Raw genomic sequence first — 16,755 nt, forward strand, 5'->3', positions numbered from 1 at the left:
AAGTAAGTAGTTTTCTCTTTTTGGACTTCGTAAATTTTATTGTATTTGCTTTTGTGTTACTGTTTTGAAGGATTTTTCCGACTTCCGTAAGATTTTAACTGAAGCCTGGATTTAATAGCAACACAGAGGGAAAAATGGCTAATTGAGAGACAGAATTTTACTTTTCTCACTAGTCTGCTGTGAGTCTTCTAGTTTATAGTAACAGAAATGAATTTTGGTCAATTTAAGTGAAAGAAGAGGGTTTCAGAATCAAAGTTGTCAAAGAGCAAGCCTCAGGAAGAGGCTGAAAATCTGGGCAGTTCTGGGGCCCTAGGTGATAGAGGCTGTGAGTCTTTTCTCTGGCGACACCCCTGTTTTTTTTTTTTTTTTTTTTAAAGGTATAGCATATATTCTGTAAAGTACATTAAGCATATAGCTCAGTTATAATTTTATGTGTATACATCCATGTGGCCACCACCCAGATCAAGAGGTAGAAATTTCCAGCACCTCAGAAGTTTCCCTGGCAGGGGCCACCGCTGTTTTGAAATGAATCTTTACCTGCAGTTTCTGGTCTTTGTATGTGTCTGTTTATGTTTTCAAATTCCTGAGAAAGAGAACCTCATTGACAAAGGAAAGTCAGTTGGGGCCAAGGGTCACTGGGGGCCATCCCTGTGTATTAGTGCTATTTCTGAACAAGGGAGAGTTGATATCTAACTCACTTACATTGTCCTAGAACATAGGATCTCACTTATGTAATTGACCTTTCTTGTGATCATCTGGTTATCTTCCATAGAAATCTGTCCTTTGACTCAGAAGAAGAAGAACTTGGGGAGCTTCTCCAACAGTTTGGAGAACTCAAATATGTCCGCATTGTCTTGCATCCAGACACAGAGCATTCTAAAGGTATGTGTTGTCAGCTGACCAGGCCCTAAAAGGGTTGAGACCACTGCGGTGGGCACTGACTAGGTTACGAGAGCATAATGTATGCCATTTCTAAGGTTTCACAGTCCATCCAGCCCAGGTTTCGGGGTTCTATAAAAGTACCAGGGATGCCAGGCACAGTGGCTCACGCCTGTAATCCCAGCACTTTGGGAGGCTGAGGCAGGTGGATTGCCTGAGCTCAGGAGTTCAAGACCAGCCTGGGCAACACGGTGAAACCCCATCTCTACTAAAATACAAAAAATTAGCTGGGCGTGGCAGCGTGCACCTGTAGTCCCAGCTACTCAGGAGGCTGAGACAGGAGGATTGCTTGAACCCGGGAGGTGGAGGTTGCAATGAGTCAAGATCACGCCACTGCACTCCAGTCTGGGCCACAGAGCAAGACTCTGTTTAAAAAAAAAAAAAATGTACCAGGGACATCCTGAGGTTGTCTTTAATGGTGTCAAACTCAGCCTCTTTAATGGTGCTACTAGCCATAATTTCATCTAAGCTTTTTAAGCCCTTGCTTATTTACTTTAGCGTAATGAATTCCATTTTTGCTCTTTGCATTTCAAATGTGATAGTATCTCATGGGTACTAATCACTCCACATTGCTTGAAATTACCAGGATCTTTTTTTTCCTATTGCTTTTGTTAGAGGTAGAAGCTGATAGAGAAACTCTGTTGCAGTAGCAGTGGTTACAAGGAAAACTGTGTTGCAGGAGTGCTGCCTTAGGTTTTTTTTTCCTGAAAGCTATTTCTTTTGAGTTTTAAGGGTTGACCATTCTTCATTCTAGTATACTGTTGTTAGGTAAGCATCTTTCCAAGCCATTCATAATCTTTGATTTCACCTATTGCAGTCATTCTCCTAAAGCACTAAGTTCTTTTTTTTTTTTTTTTTTTTGAGACGGAGTCTCGCTCGCTCTGTCGCCTAGGCTGGAGTGCAGTGGCGCCATCTTGGCTCACTGCAAGCTCTGCCTCCCGGGTTCATGCCATTCTCCTGTCTCAGCCTCCTGAGTAGCTGGGACTACGGGCACCCGCCACTGTGCCCAGCTAATTTTATTTTTGTATTTTTAGTAGAGATGGGTTTTCACCATGTTAGCCAGGATGATCTCGATCTTCTGACCTTGTGATCCGCCCGCCTCAGCCTCCCAAAGTGCTAGGATTACAGGTGTGAGCCACTGTGCCTGGCCTAAGTTCTTAATTTATTGTGATTCATGATTCCTTTGAGATCTAGCAAAAGCTGTGAATCCTCTCCTTAGAAAAATGCTGCTTCAGAGGGCGTGTGGGCTCTGTTGAGCCTATCCACAGCTTAAGAACCTCCATTCTAAACCATTTTATTTTTCACATTGACAGGACCTAATCACTTTTGATTTTTACTCAGCTAAAAAAAAGTAAGACCTAGCCAGGCGCGGTGGCTCACGCCTGTAATCCCAGTACTTTGGGAGGCTGAGGCAGGTGGATCACCTGAGGTCAGGAGTTCAAGACCAGCCTGACCAACATGGAGAAACCCTGTCTCTACTAAAAATACAAAATTAGTCGGGCATGGTGGCACATGCCTGTAATCCCAGCTACTCAGGGTGCTGAGGCAGGAGAATCTCTTGAACCTGGGAGGTGGAGGTTGTGGTGAGCTGAGATCGTGCCACTGCACTCCAGTTTGGGCAACAAGAGCAAGACTCCATCTCAAAAAGAAAAAGAAAAAAAAGGAAGACTTGGTGTGGGCCGGGCGCGATGGCTCAAGCCTGTAATCTCAGCACTTTGGGAGGCCGAGACGGGCGGATCACGAGGTCAGGAGATCGAGACCATCCTGGCTAACCCGGTGAAACCCTGTCTCTACTAAAAAATACAAAAAAACTAGCCGGGCGAGGTGGCGGGCGCCTGTAGTCCCAGCTACTCTGGAGGCTGAGGCAGGAGAATAGCGTGAACCCGGGAGCCGGAGCTTGCAGTGAGCCGAGATCCGCACTGCACTCCAGCCTGGGCGGCAGAGCAAGACTCCGTCTCAAAAAAAAAAAAGACTTGGTGTGTACCTGAAATGTCAGCTACTCAGGAGGCTGTGGGGAGCCCAGGAGTTTGAGGCTTCAGTGAGCTGTGATTGCCACTGCACTCGAGACTGTGAGAAAAAGACCTCCTCCATCTCTTTAAAAAAAAAAAAAAAAGATGTGAATAAGGCAGCACTGTGGAACAGAGTTAGGGATCTAATCCCAGCTATGCTACGGATCAACTGGGTGATTTTTGGCAAATCATTTAACTACTGTTACCTTCAGGTTTTCATCTATAAAATGAGTGGGTTCGAGTAATCACTTAAGGTACCTGCAGCTCTCATGTTTAGTTATACTACTTGGATCTTTTCCATTTCTAAAATGCTTTTAGACAATTTGAATTGCATAGAATGTGCCAAGTTAGTGGTATGATATTGCTTTACTTTGACGGTAGTGTCTTTTGTCTCTTTTTTAGTGCAGTAGTATATTGGGTTAATAGTTTTAGAATTAAGTCTACAATTGACTGACTAGATATCCTTTGTGGTCTATTAATGTTAACAGAGTTCATGATCTTAATAAGCTTAGTTTTAATCATTTTTTTAAAAAATATATTGTCCTTCCCTAGCTCATTAAATTTTTCTGATACCTTTTCTGCCTACTCATGCAGCTTCGTGCTGCTCCTATAATTTATCCCTCTCAGTATGCCATTTCACTACCTGGAAGAGCTCAGTATTAACTGCAATCTTTTAGGGAAATGTTAAGACTGAACCCAGTACTGACTCTGGAAACTCCAGTAATAAAATTCTTACCCTTTCAGAGAGAAGCACCCATTTTCTTCATATTCAATCTAATTAGATTCATTTGAATCTGCCTGTTAGGAACATTTTCCCCATATTTCCTTATTTGTTTCTTTCTATTGAGTATCTATTAATGCTGTACACTATGGTAGGTGCTAGGGATATAGAAACAGACAAGAATTGTGGTCATTTTTCCTGTGGTATTCATTCTGTTTGGGAAGATGTCACCTGACTAGTGCTATAGTAAAGATGTGAGTGGAGGATAGGAGGCAGGAGGGGACACAGAAGCTCCTAGATGGTGACCTTTGTGTTGGCCTGGCACATGTGTCCTTTCAGTTAGTCTGTGCCATTCATTTTTATAGGAGGCAGAAGATCAATGCCCCAGTAGCTCTAGGAAATATGGCACTTTCTGAGAGAATATTTAAAATTTAAAGGAATACTAAACAAAATTATGAAACTTGTATTTCTTTTTTGGAATCTACTGAAAGGTAAACTTACTTTCTTTGCTTATAAAAGTTTTTTTTTTTTTTTTTTTTTGACTGGGTGCAGTGGCTCACACCTGTAATCCCAGCACTTTGGGAGGCCAAGACGGGCAGATCACCTGAGGTTGGGTGTTCGAGACCAGCCTGACCAACATGGAGAAACCCCATCTCTATTAAAAATGCAAAATTAGCTGGGCATGGTAGCACATGCCTATAGGCTACTCGGGAGGCTGAGGCAGGAGAATCACTTGAACCCAGGAGGCAGAGGTTGCAGCGAGCCAAGATTATGCCATTAGACACCAGCCTGGGCAACAAGAGCGAAACTCCGTCTCAAAAAAAAAATTGTTTTTTGTCAATAGCAGAAATAAGAGATGGGTTAATTGATCTGGCATCTAATTAAGGAAAGGCATGCCTTATGGAGATTCTAGAGTATGAGCCAAGAATTGAACTCCTGGCTTTCTGGTTCCCTGCTATATTCGTATAGTAGAGGACAGAGACTTTTACTCTGAGAGGCAGATCTGCCCATATCTGATACCTCCCAAGTGACTANACCAACATGGAGAAACCCCATCTCTATTAAAATGCAAAATTAGCTGGGCATGGTAGCACATGCCTATAGGCTACTCGGGAGGCTGAGGCAGGAGAATCACTTGAACCCAGGAGGCAGAGGTTGCAGCGAGCCAAGATTATGCCATTAGACACCAGCCTGGGCAACAAGAGCGAAACTCCGTCTCAAAAAAAAAATTGTTTTTTGTCAATAGCAGAAATAAGAGATGGGTTAATTGATCTGGCATCTAATTAAGGAAAGGCATGCCTTATGGAGATTCTAGAGTATGAGCCAAGAATTGAACTCCTGGCTTTCTGGTTCCCTGCTATATTCGTATAGTAGAGGACAGAGACTTTTACTCTGAGAGGCAGATCTGCCCATATCTGATACCTCCCAAGTGACTAAGAAACCTATGAGACAGTGAGATCTGTAATTAAGTTCAGGGTTAAGTGGTTCTTGCTTTGCTTTTTAGTCCTCTAATAGGTACTTCATAAGTGATGCCGAATTAAGTGTTAGGCTGGAATTTCTCTACCATTTCAGGTGGATATTTCTTTCCTTTCTTTTTTTGTTTTTTTTTTTGAGACAGAGTCTTGCTCTGTCACCCAGGCTGAAGTGCAGCGGTGTGATCTCAGCTTGCTGCAAGTTCCACCTCCCGAGTTCACACCATTCTCCTGCCTCAGCCTCCCAAGTAGCTGGGACTACAGGCGTCTGCCACCACGCCCTGCTGATTTTTTATATTTTTAGTAGGGACGGGGTTTCACCGTGTTAGCCGGGATGGTCTCAATCTCCTGACCTTGTGATCCGCTGGCCTCGGCCTCCCAAAGTACTGGGATTACAGGCATGAGCCACCGTGCCTGGCCTTTTTTTTTTTTTTTTTTTTTTTGAGACAAGGTCTTGCTCTATCACCCAGGCTGGAGTGCAGTGATCATGACTTACTGCAGCCTTGACCTCCCAGGGTCAGGTCACCCTCCCACTTCAGCTTTCTGAGTAGCTGGGACTATAGGCATGCACCACCACACCCAGCCATTTTTTTTTTTTTTCTTTCATAGAGACAGTCGTGTTGCTCAGGCTGGTCTTTAACTCTTGGGCTTAAGTGATCTTCCTGCCTTGGTCTCCCATAGAGCTGGGATTATAGGTATGAGCCACCACACCCAGCATTCACATGGATATTTCTTATTAAGAGAGATCATGAGACTAAAGTTCTAAGAAGAATTAGAACAGATGAAGGAAGTAATAATAAAATTTCATTAAGAGCAGTGGTATCTTCGTCTTGATTATTTGATACCTAACATAGTGCCTGTCTCAGAGTGCAGTGTGCGTCACTTACTGATGGAGATAAATTCTGCAAAGTTCATTATTTGGTGATTTTGTCATTGTGTGAATGTCATAGTGTACTTACACAAACCTAGATGGTATGGCCTACTACACACAGAGGTCATATGGTAGAGCCTGTCCCTCCCAGGCTACAAACCTGCACAACACAGCATGTTCTTATACTGAATGTTGTAGGCAGTTGTAACATAATGGTAAGTATTTGTGTATCTAAATGTTTCTAAACGTAGAAAAGGTATAGTAAAATGTGGTATAAAAGATAAAAAATGGTACAGGGCATTTTTGGTACAGTGTACCAAATGTACCTGTACCAAATGGTACAGGGATCTGCCCTGTATAGGGCAGATTCATTATAATCTTCTGGGACCACTGTTGTATATGCAGTCTGTCACTGACCAAAACATCCTTATGCAAGTACATGGCTGTACTTAATAAATGGATGCCACCTGCCCCTTCCACTCTGTGTCAGGCTGCTGCCATTTGTAGTGTTGTCTTTGGTTTATCTGTGGGGGTTTGGGATCTCACTGAATTGTGTCTCCTTGTGCAGGTTGTGCATTTGCCCAGTTCATGACTCAAGAAGCAGCTCAGAAATGCCTTCTAGCTGCTTCTCCAGAGAATGAGGTAAGGAAGATATTTCCTTTACCTTATAACACAGGAGGCAGTTTGGCTCTTAGGGGCAACATCTGATATTTACACAAAGCTTTATTATTCTTGTCAGTAATAATAAAACTAACACTTATTTAGCACTTTGTTGTGTTAGGCACTGAACTTTACTTGCATTATCTTATTTAATCATTACATCAGCCCTTTGAGGTAGGCAGAATTATGATCTCTACTTCATAGGTGAGGAAATGGGGATAATAACGTATCTGATATTTGTTGCTTGCTGTCTGTGTCAGCCTCTATCCTAGACTGATAACATGAAAGACTAGGATAAGAAGGTATTAAGGTCGTCTGTGAAGTAGAGTAGATGTTTGAGAGAGAATGTGTGTGGGTGATGGAGAATTACTCCATTTGTTCTACAATCGAGTATAATGTTATTTAATATTGCTGTTATTTCTTAAGTCCTCTAGAGTAAGTATTCTACTATTTCATTAACTTTCTTTATAATACTAGACATTTGCCTGTTTACAGATAATTTTCCTCAGTTTGGGTCTACTTTGGGACTAATCAACTCCCAGAAAATAATTTATTTACTGCTGACTGCCTGAAATACACATGTGGCCTTTTGTACAGCTATACTAAATATTGTGAGGCCCAGTGATCCATTTGTAGCTGGCTGAGCTGAAACGTCATAGGGCTTGGCTTCCATAGCATAATTGATGCTTGCCGTATCCCTTTCTGTGGTGTTCTTGTCAGGTGCTTAGTTTCTAGTTTCTACTCATTATGTGTTGTTTTTGTTTTTTTGAAACGGAGTCTCGCTCTGTTGCCCACGCTGGAGTGTAGTGTCGTGATCTCCACTCACTGCAACTCCACCTCCCGGGTTCATGCCATTCTCCTGCCTCAGCCTCCCAAGTAGCTGGGATTACAGGCACACACCACCATGCCCGGCTAATTTTTGTATTTTCAGTAGAGACGAGGTTTCACCATGTTGGCCAGGCTGGCCTTGAACTCCTGACCTCAGGTGATCCACCCACCTCAGCCTCCCAAAGTGCTAGGGTTACAGGCGTGAGCCACCGTGCTCGGCCATTATGTGTTTTAAGAAGGGGTTGTGATCTGTTACAGACTGGTGGGCTTAAACTGGATGGCCGGCAGCTCAAGGTTGACTTGGCGGTGACCCGTGATGAGGCTGCAAAGCTTCAGACAAAGAAGGTGAAGAAGCCGACTGGCACCCGGAATCTCTATCTGGCCCGAGAAGGCTGTGAGTAGGGAGATGTAACCCAGGCTTCCAAGTAGCTGGCCCTGTGCCATATCATTGATCCAGCAGTAGTATGTTTGGGAGCATGTTTCAAATTAAAACCCAAATGTTCTTTTAACAATTTTATATGATCATTCCACTTTAATAAATGTGGCTTTCTGTTAGTAAACCTCCACTCATTTTTGTGGATTAACCATCCCATTATCTTTTATGCCTGGTTGCCTTTTGTCTTTTTCAATAGAGGATTGGCAAGGCAGAGAGGGAGAAAGAACTCAAAATACCTTTGCTTCTTGTCATCATTTCTGATAAGAGGTTTTCATTATGACTAAAATTACTCTTTTGGATTATTCATGGATTTAAAATGTGCACCCAGTACTTTCCTTTCGTGTAAGAAAGACAATCAGAAATTAGCTTTAAATTTAAAAAAAAAATTCTTTCTTCTAGGTCACACAGTATTTATCAGCTCACCTCCTCCATAGCTTCACAGCCTGTGCTAGTAATGTCCATTAGCCTTTGACACCAGCCCTCTATGGCAACATAACTGTTTTCGACTGGCTTATCTCACTGGTTAGTAATGGACCTCAAGTACATAAGGAACAGCAAAGTTAAGTTCCAAGGGCAGATTATAGGTGGAACATTGTGCATTCTAAATGCCCAAAATGTATTTATGTTCCATACTTCTTCCAGGCCTTTCTTTCTGACTTTGAGCATGTACGTGAAGATTCTTTGAGGGGAGAGAAGAAGAGGAATAAAATCACAAAATGTTCAGAGTTTTAGTCCTTGAGAGCAGCTCTGAGCCCAGAACTTAGCCCTGTATCCTATTTCTGGACCTAACCAAATGCCATCGTGTCCTGGCCAACATAGTCCTCTGGGCCCTGTACAAAGAGTTTGCATCATTCAAATCACATTCCTCTTGTTGCTCAGTGAAAATTCCCTTGTTGATGTCTTGGCCTTTTTCCCTCTTTCTGCAGTGATTCGTGCTGGGACGAAGGCTGCAGAGGGTGTGAGTGCTGCTGATATGGCCAAAAGAGAACGGGTGAGTAGATTAGGCATTGACCTTCAGGTTCTGCGTGGCCTATAAATCAATCAAAAATAGTTATCGAATGCTCGATGTGCTCATAAAAGAACCAAGTATGGTCACAGACCATACTTACTGCCCTGTTAGAGAGAAAAGCACATAGGTGAGACAGCAAGTAACCCAACATTATACATAGTATTCTATCTGCTTTATATGCCAGTATAAAAGAACTGTGTCTTATTCTTTGTTTCCCTAGTGCTTGGCAGTAAATGTTTGCGAACACATGCTGCTAGATCGTGCAGTAGACAGTCAGAGGCTAGGGCTACGTGTAATTAGGTGTCAGTATAAACACAGAATAATGTAGAAGGGCAAGATCAGAGTGGTCTGGAGTTATTAGGGAAGGAAGAAGATACGGCTCTTGAAAGGGGTAGCTGTCAGTTTGGAGGAGTTGGTGTCTCCAGATTATAAAATCATTTTAGAAAAACTCCCGTCTTATGGGCATTTCCGATGTTAACCAATACCGTTATATTCCTTGGCTGCTTGGTAACGTTCCCAGTCGTTTTTGCTTTTCCCATAGAACTTGCTTTCAAAAGCCAAGCCAGCCTGGAATGGTAAAGATGCATAATCATGAACAGAATTAGTTATGGAACCTTAACATGCAGATGAGGAACAGGGATGAGAGTATAATGACGGCAGGAGGCAGTGTATCTTTTTTTCAGTGTGCACAGGTTCTGCGCTAGTGTTTTCAACTTTAGTAGTGAACATCTGGAAATCATAGGCTCTGGAGACCCATCCCTAACTGGAGAAATTACATAAAATTTTAAAGCCTCAATTTTATAAGGGTATTATATACCTGTGTCTGACCACAATGCAATAATGACATGTTTAGTTTAAAACTAATTTTATTAGCAAAAAGCTCATTCAGTGATAGGTATGCATTATACATTCACAGCAGGCACAGCTTTTCCTGACAGAAAAATTGTCTGTTGAACTTAAACATGATAGCCTTTTCAGATGTTCCTTTAATAGTCATTTTCCAGGGGATTTGTTTATTTTGTGATTTGTTGGTACTTTTACCAAACAAGAAACAGCAGGACTGAGAAGGCTTGACAAAAGAAAAACTTTTAATTGAAAACTTTTTTCTACCAGCTTGGTTTTGAAAAAACTAATTGGAAGAATAATGTCATCTTTCATTTCATTTTAGACACAGATCACGCAGGTACTGGGGTTTTGTGGCAGCATAGTTGAGGGTATTGTTCTAAGAGCAAAGTATGTTTCTGTGGTCATGGATATTCCTTTGCCTCAGGGTGGCAGAGTTGAGACAAGACAGCATTCTGTCAAGTATTCTTTGAATAAGTTCCATTTCCTTTTGGAAGGATTAGATAATCAGTTGAGTTGGTGGGTAGATGAGGACTGGGCATAGATGTTAACCACAGTATTATCTGTTGTTTGCTCTGGGCTACATTTTGAGCTAGGGATTTTTTTCTTTTTTTTTTTTTGAGATGGAGTTTCACTCTTGTTGCCCAGGCTGGAGTGCAATAGCGTGATCTTGGCTTACCACAACCTCCTCCTCCCAGGTTCAAGCGATTCTCCTGCCTCAGCATCCCGAGTAGCTGGGATTACAGGCATGCACTACTATGCCTGACTAATTGTTGTATTTTTAGTAGAGACAGGGCATCACCATTTTGGCCAGGCTGATCTTGAACTCCTGACCTCAGGTGATCTGCCTGCCTTGGCTTCCCAAAGTGCTCAGATTACAGGCATGAGCCACCCTGCGCAGCCTTATGTTATCTCATTTTGGCCTCACATCAGTGCTCAGAGACTGTGTTCTACTGTTCCATTTTATAGATGAAAAATTGAGGCTTTAAAATTTTATGTAATTTCTCCAGTTAGGGATGGGTCTCCAGAGCCTATGATTTTACTGTTACCCACCCACCATCTTATCCCTTTGAACTTTTCTTTCCCTATACTGGGCATTGTAAAGCTGCAGTGTGGGCAGTTTCCATCCATTTTCTATATGTGTGGTTATGGGATGGAGATCATAATTCTTTCCTTTTGGAGAATTTTGAGCCTTGTCTTAAAAAGAGTGAGTTGTACTGTTAACCATTGGTTGTTCTTTCAGTTTGAGCTGCTGAAGCATCAGAAACTCAAGGACCAGAATATCTTTGTCTCCCAAACCAGGCTCTGCCTGCACAATCTCCCAAAGGCTGTAGATGACAAACAGCTCAGAAAGCTGCTGCTGAGTGCTACTAGTGGAGAGAAAGGGGTGCGCATCAAGGAGGTGAGGCGTGGCCCTGTCCATCTGGAACTTTCATTCTGATCTGGGGTCATATCAAGCATTTCCCTCAGGCTGCGGTGCCAAATTTTGTTTGTTTGTTTTGAGACGAAGTCTCACTGTCGCCCAGGCTGGAGTACAGTGGTGCAGTCTTGACTCACTGCAGCCTCCTCCGCCTGGGCTCAAGCAGTTCTCCTGCCTCAGCCCCTGAGTAGCTGGGACTATAGGTGTGTGCCACCGCGCCTGGCTAATTTTTGTATTTTTAGTAGAGAAGGGATTTCACCATGTTGGCCAGACTGGTCTGGAACTCCTGACCTCAAGTTATCTGCTCACCTCAGCCTCCCAAAGTGCTGGGATTACAGGCGTGAGCCACCGTGCTAGGCCATCAACAGACTTTCTTCTGGACGTGTTGTCAGCGTGCATGGCTGAGTTTAGCAGTTTCTTGGTTTTGTTCTTTTTCTTCTAAAAATTGTCTTTTACATCTGAATTACAGTAGAATGCAAGGAAGTCTCTGCATGAATTAATTTAGCAAGCATTTATTAAATGCCTTTTGTGTGCTTAGCATTATACTTTGTGCTATCATGTGAATTTTCTTGCAGAGAAAATAATCTGCTTTGCTTTTTGGAGAGTATTTTACTCCTAGTTAGATTCTTACCCTATAGTCAGAGTCACCTATGCCTGTCGTCAACACAGGAAGCCATGTAGATGTTCAGCAGTTGAATTAGAAAAACACTGGGTTCATACCAACTTGGTTAGGCTCTGTGAGTACAGAACTTCTCTGCCTCCACACTCCCCTTTGCATATTTCTCTTTTCTTTCTTTTTTTTTTTTTTTAGGATGTGGTCTTGCTCTGTCACAGGCTGGAGGGAGTGCAGTGGCGACATCTCAGCTCACTGCAGCCTCCCCCTCCCAAGCTCAAGCAATCCCCCCACCTCAGCCTCCCAAGTAGTTGGGACTATAGTTACACACCACCATGCCTGGCTAATTTCTTTTTTCTTATTTTTATTTTTCATTTTTGAGATGGAGTCTCACTCTGTCGTTAAGCTGGAGTACAGTCACGCGATCTCAGCTCACTGCAACCTCCGCCTCCCCAGTTCAAGCGATTCTCCTGCCTGAGCCTCCGAGTAGCTGGGACTACAGGCACACACCACCATGCGCAGCTAATTTTTGTATTTTTAGTAGAGACAGGGTTTCACCATGTTTGTTAAGATGGTCTCGATCTCTTGACCTCAAGTGATCCACCCGCCTCGGCCTCCCAAAGTGCTAGGATTACAGGCATGAGCCACTGCGCCTGGCCCATGCCTGACTATTTCTTATGTTTTTGGTAGAGACAGGGTTTTGCCATGTTGCCCAGGCTGGTCTCAAATTCCTGAGCTCAGACGATCCCCCTGCTTCGGCCTCCCACAGTGCTGGGATTATAAGTGTGAACCACTGGGCCTGGCTTTGCCTATCTCTGTCATACTGCTTACTATTGCCCTGGCCTCAAACTGTCAGTCAGTCACTTCTCCCCACTAGACTGAGTTTTTGAGGCAAGCGTTATCTCATTATCCCCAATCCTTGGTGTAGTACCTGCTACATAGTCATCTCTTGGTCAATACTTATTTTTAAAGTACCATTGCCAATATTTTGGGTCTGCTTTACTCTGTTTCACCACTATAAACTGTTTTCCTAATCCCTGAAAACCTCTTCAAAATGTATGGATTGGTATTTGGGACATTACATGAGAGAATGTGAATATATCAGCACATATCTGACACCACTCTTAGTAAAACTGCTCAGTGTTACTGGTTATAGGGGAGGGACAGTTGTGTAATTTCTCATATCATCTGAATACTTAGTGCCTGTACATTTAACACCTGTCATAATTTAGAGAAATTTATGTTTATTCTAAAATATTTGCCTTATGTTGAATTTTCCTCCTAATTCCTTCTTATGTGTACGTATAGTGTCTCAGTAAGATGGTAAGTATCTTGAGAACAGGATCTTCATTATATGCTTCTCTTGATTCCCTTACAGTATATGACAGTTCTAGACACAGAGTGGACACTGGACGTAAACTAAATGTGGCATCCATGTGTCCCCAATACTTAGCCGTCTCCATTACATGAGAACGACAGTTTCGGTAGTAATGGCATGTAGATGATCAATTTTCTCAAAACATCCTACTGTACTTTGGTGCCCCAGATGTTTGCTACATCTGGCTTAAGGATTTAAGGGAAAACCACACTAGAGAGGATCTGAGCTGCAGGCAAAGAGAGCTGAAACTTCTGCCTGTATTTCTGAGCCTGTATGTTGGAGAGACTTTTTCCTATGCTTGAAATGTCTTTCTTATCTAAAGCCATCAGTCCTTCCTCCTTCCCTTCTTTAATAATTTCCTTCCTGAGGGCTTTTTTCAGTGGTAAGATCTATGGACAGTATTCCATCCTCGGCAATAACTTGTTACACTCTGAAAATACCATGTACCTCTCAATTTGTATGTATCATGAACAGTTGTGTTTGTATTGTGTTTGTTTTCTAACATCCAAACCTCTTTATAAATTTTCTTTAGGAAGTTTTGTTTATGTGCTTATTTTAGGTCTCTGTTGATGTCTATAAACTAGTAGAAAGCAAGAAAATATTATTTTAATCTGTTTTATGGTGTTAGGAGGTGAATTCTAATAAGATGGACACACATAAGTGTTATTCCAGTGTGATTTTTGTGATGGTGGTATAAATGAAGATTATGTTTCAATAACCTGATTTTTTTTTTTTTTTGAGACAGAGTCTCACTCTGTTGCCCAGGCTGGAGTGTAGTGGTTTCATCATGGCTCACTGCAACTTCAACCTCCCCAGGCTCAGGTGATCCTCCTGCCTCAGCCTCTCGAGTAGCTGAGTGCCACCACACCAGCTAATTTTTTGTATTTTTTGCAGAGACAAGGTTTTGCCATGTTGCCCAGGCTGGTCTCAAACTCTTGGCCTCAAGCAATCCTTCTGTCTCAGCCTCCCAAAGTGCTAGGATTACAGGCGTGAGCCACCATGCTCACCCAATAACCTTATTTTTTATTGACTCTATTAAAGCAGTTCATGTCAGGCAAGGCTTCTCATTCTGTAATTACTGATTTTTTTTCTTGCTCTACTCATAGTGTAGAGTGATGCGAGACCTCAAAGGAGTTCATGGGAACATGAAGGGTCAGTCCCTGGGCTACGCCTTTGCAGAGTTCCAAGAGCACGAGCATGCCTTGAAAGCCCTCCGCCTGATCAACAACAATCCAGAAATCTTTGGGCCTCTGAAGGTAAGCCTCGTCCTCTGGGGAGACTTGTTTCCCTTAGGACCACTTGCAGGAAACCAGTCTTCTCCTTTATGCCTAGTGTCCTCTGACATTTGAGGGGTGGGAAAGAGTGGCAAGTGGACAAAAAAAAAGGTGGGTTGGGGGAAGATGTGTGAAGGGGAAAAACTCAACTCATTGCCTGCACAGATTTAGAAGTCTAATGAATGACATTCTATCTCCTTCTGACAGAGACCAATAGTGGAGTTCTCTTTAGAAGATCGAAGAAAACTTAAAATGAAGGAATTAAGGATCCAGCGCAGCTTGGTACAGAAATTAAATGGTCCATATTTTTAAGGACATAATTAAACTCTTCTATTTTGTTCAGTTTGTGCTTCTGCTCTCTTAGAGTAGTTCTCCCCTCAATTAGGTTTTTTTGCTCCCAGTTCCCTTTAGTCCCTGTTCCCTAAGCCTCTCCAGGCCATCTTCTTATCTGCTGGCCCATGTCTGATAGCTCTACAGCAGAAGGGAAAGGAAGGAGAAAGGAAGCAGACCAATGTTATTTCCAGTCAGCCGTTCTTTACAATGTTTGGTGATAGTACGTGCCAAAATTAATGGTTGAGGTTAAGGTTTCCCGTTACTTGTAGATTTCAGTTATCTCTTCCATATTTTCTTTTATTAGTTGGCTCCAGAAGTGTTAAGCCTGTTAGTTTTATACAGTTTTTAATCTGGTGTGCTATAGAGGGTGGAGCAGGGACTTCAGGAATAGGTGTACTCATGCTCATACTCTGGCTCTGCCCTTTTTGCTGCATGTTCTTTGGCAGTTATTACTGCTCTGAACTTCAGTTTGTAAAATGGGTGGACAACATCTGCCTTACATGATTGCTGAGGACTAAATGAGATAATACATGTCCATCATCTAGCATACTGCGTGGTCAACACACAGTCAGTACTCATTCTCTTACCCATCTTCCTCCAGGACATGCAGGGCCAGATTATTCTTGACTCTTATTCTTAGAGCTGTCATTGATATTGCACAGCAAAATTCACTTGCATATACAGCAAACATTTGTAGTCTTTGTGGTGTATACCAAGAGCATTACCAACAGATGAGCCATTCTGGTGGTTAATGCAATGGCCCTCAGTTGGAAAATCTGGGATCTGGTTATTGTTCAAGGCAACTTTGTTACCCTAGATAATAGAATTGCTTATTACTGTTAGCCGTTGTTTCGGAGGTGATTCTGAAGCTACCAGTTTTGTTTGTTTGTGTGTTTGAGATGGAGTCTTGCTGTGTTGCTCAGGTTGGAGTGCAGTGGTGCAATCTCAGTTTGCTGCAACCTCCACCTTCTGGATTCACGTGATTCTCCTCCCTCAGCCTCCCGAGTAGCTGGGACTACAGGTGCACCCCACCATGCCTGGCTAATTTTTGTATTTGTTTGGAAGAGACAGGGTTTCACCCTGTTGGCCAGGCTGGTCTTGAACTCCTGACTTCAAGTGATCCACCTGCCTCAGCCTCCCAAAGCGCTGGGATTACAGGTGTGAGTCACTGAGTCCAGCCTTGTTTGTTTTTTAACATCCAAATTACTTTATTTGTTGCCTGGATTTATATTCATACTGTTCTTTTGTGTAAAAATGCCTCTACTCACTTTGCATATGCAGATCAAATGATCCCTTTCAAGTAGCATTCCTTCACCTCTCTCAAAAGATAAAGGCCGTCTTTACTTGATTTTCGTGAACTTCCTTAAGCTGTGTAGTTTTTTTTATTTTGGTTTATTTGTGTATGTATCTCTTGTCTCCACCTGGCTGTGAGTCCTGAAGGGTAGACACTTTTTTTTTGTATCCTAGAAACAGACTGGCATACAATAGACATATAATAAATGTTCATTGTATCTGGATTTCTAAGGTGAAAGGGAAGAACAACACACACTTATCATTACATTAATTTCACTTGAATCTTCTGTTTCTTCCACTTCAGTGCGAATACTTCTGTAACATCCTTGATGCCTTCCTTTCCACAGCGTCTTTTCCTTGTTGTCTTCGCTTCATTTATTCCATTCCTAATGTTCTTCCTTTCTTGAAAACGATCCGAGTTTCTGACCTATGTCATTTTTCTTCTCTCTGAAGAGATTTATTTCGTATTTCTTGCAGACAGGGTTACTGGCAACAAATTCCCTCCATTTTCTTTTGTCTGAGTAGGTCTTGTCCTTAACTTTTGAAGGATAAGTTTATCAGATACAGTATTGCAGGTTGGTGATTTTTTTTCTTTTAAAACTTTAAATATTAAATATCTCACTTCACTCCCTTCTTGCTTACATGATTTCTGAAGA

The 16,755-nt window shown here is 42.3% G+C and overlaps 1 protein-coding gene across 1 annotated transcript in view; it reads left to right on the top strand.

Moving 5' to 3' along the window:
• Positions 1-16,755, top strand: part of RBM28 (RNA binding motif protein 28) — a 37,758-nt gene that overhangs the window by 15,819 nt on the left and 5,184 nt on the right. Inside the window, exons 10-16 of the mRNA XM_017896274.1 lie at positions 773-882; positions 6,581-6,654; positions 7,759-7,894; positions 8,863-8,927; positions 11,032-11,190; positions 14,306-14,455; positions 14,681-14,755. Coding sequence (XP_017751763.1) covers positions 773-882; positions 6,581-6,654; positions 7,759-7,894; positions 8,863-8,927; positions 11,032-11,190; positions 14,306-14,455; positions 14,681-14,755 — 769 coding nt within the window. The remainder of the gene's footprint in view (positions 1-772; positions 883-6,580; positions 6,655-7,758; positions 7,895-8,862; positions 8,928-11,031; positions 11,191-14,305; positions 14,456-14,680; positions 14,756-16,755) is intronic.

Source organism: Rhinopithecus bieti, unplaced genomic scaffold, assembly GCF_001698545.2.
Source record: "Rhinopithecus bieti isolate Rb0 unplaced genomic scaffold, ASM169854v2 scaffold_26131, whole genome shotgun sequence".
Classification (NCBI taxonomy): Eukaryota; Metazoa; Chordata; class Mammalia; order Primates; family Cercopithecidae; genus Rhinopithecus; species Rhinopithecus bieti.